The sequence below is a fragment of the Myotis davidii genome, unplaced genomic scaffold (assembly GCF_000327345.1).
Source record: "Myotis davidii unplaced genomic scaffold, ASM32734v1 scaffold327, whole genome shotgun sequence".
Taxonomy (NCBI): domain Eukaryota; kingdom Metazoa; phylum Chordata; class Mammalia; order Chiroptera; family Vespertilionidae; genus Myotis; species Myotis davidii.
In genome coordinates, this window is record NW_006298628.1 from 2,398,493 (window position 1) to 2,399,454 (window position 962).

The window sequence follows — 962 nt, forward strand, 5'->3', positions numbered from 1 at the left end:
ATTCATCACTTTGAATATTTCTTGAGTCTCAGTGTGCTTTTCTCTTTCCTTCTAGTTGTAGAATTTCCACTCAGCCAGCCTTCCTGTGGTTCTGGATGATGTCCGTTTTGTCTTTTAGTTGTATTTTTGAAGTGGTTGTACGAGGCAGCAATTTCCGGTGTTTACGTATGCCGCCATCTTGGTTTCTCCTGATTGGCCCACTTCTAATGACCTCTAGCCTTTGATTGGTCTTTCCAGCAATCAAACCCATCCCATTTTCCAAACACACTATATGGTTTATTATGATATTTATCTTTTTTAGGAGTCCATGATTTGGTAGCCTGACCACGGGTTCCACTGTTCCAGATGCCCACACCAGTCAGCCTAGCGCTTTCCCGATGCCCAGGCACCTTTATGTGGAGCATTGGAGATGGTTCTTGAAGTAGTGGAGAGCCAGCTTGAACTGGACCTGGGCATTGGTATTGGCCCGGTACTTGCTGTAGGTCTTCTCCAGGGCAGCCAGCTCCAGGTCCACCTCTGGAGAATGGGCCTGGTGACCTATAATCACGTCTGGGCACGAACCCACGAACAGGCTCCCAAGCCCATCAATAAAGAACTCTGCCAAGACAGGAAGAACACGAGAAAGAAATGTGAGATTGGGCCCGAGATCCAGGACCATATTCCACGTCTGGGAGGAGAGTCGGGGGGAGGAAACACAGTTTATACCCCTGCGGGGGTTCAGCCCCAGGCAAAGCCACCCGCCCTGGCTGATTTGGAAGGCCATAAACACGCTCATTTCTCAGACAGAGATACGCGCAGAGAGGCAGAGAGACACGGATTGGCCTTCTAGCTGGACAGAACTGTGGACTCCCGGACTGAGGGAATAAGAGAGAAAAGAGAGAGGGCAGTTAACCAGTTGCAGTTAAACAGGAACGGGCTTCTGGAAAATGAGAATAGGAAGCAGGGTGGGGGGAAGGGAGGGG

General features: G+C 50.1%; 1 protein-coding gene across 2 annotated transcripts in view; it reads right to left on the minus strand.

Moving 5' to 3' along the window:
- Nucleotides 1–135: 135 nt before the first annotated feature.
- The window catches only part of B4GALNT2 (beta-1,4-N-acetyl-galactosaminyl transferase 2), a 26,855-nt gene continuing 26,028 nt past the window's right edge, over nt 136–962 (minus strand). For both annotated transcript variants that reach the window (XM_015570863.1, XM_015570862.1), the window contains one exon: nt 136–597. In XM_015570863.1, the coding sequence (XP_015426349.1) occupies nt 392–597 (206 nt within the window). In that variant the 3' untranslated portion in view covers nt 136–391. The remainder of the gene's footprint in view (nt 598–962) is intronic.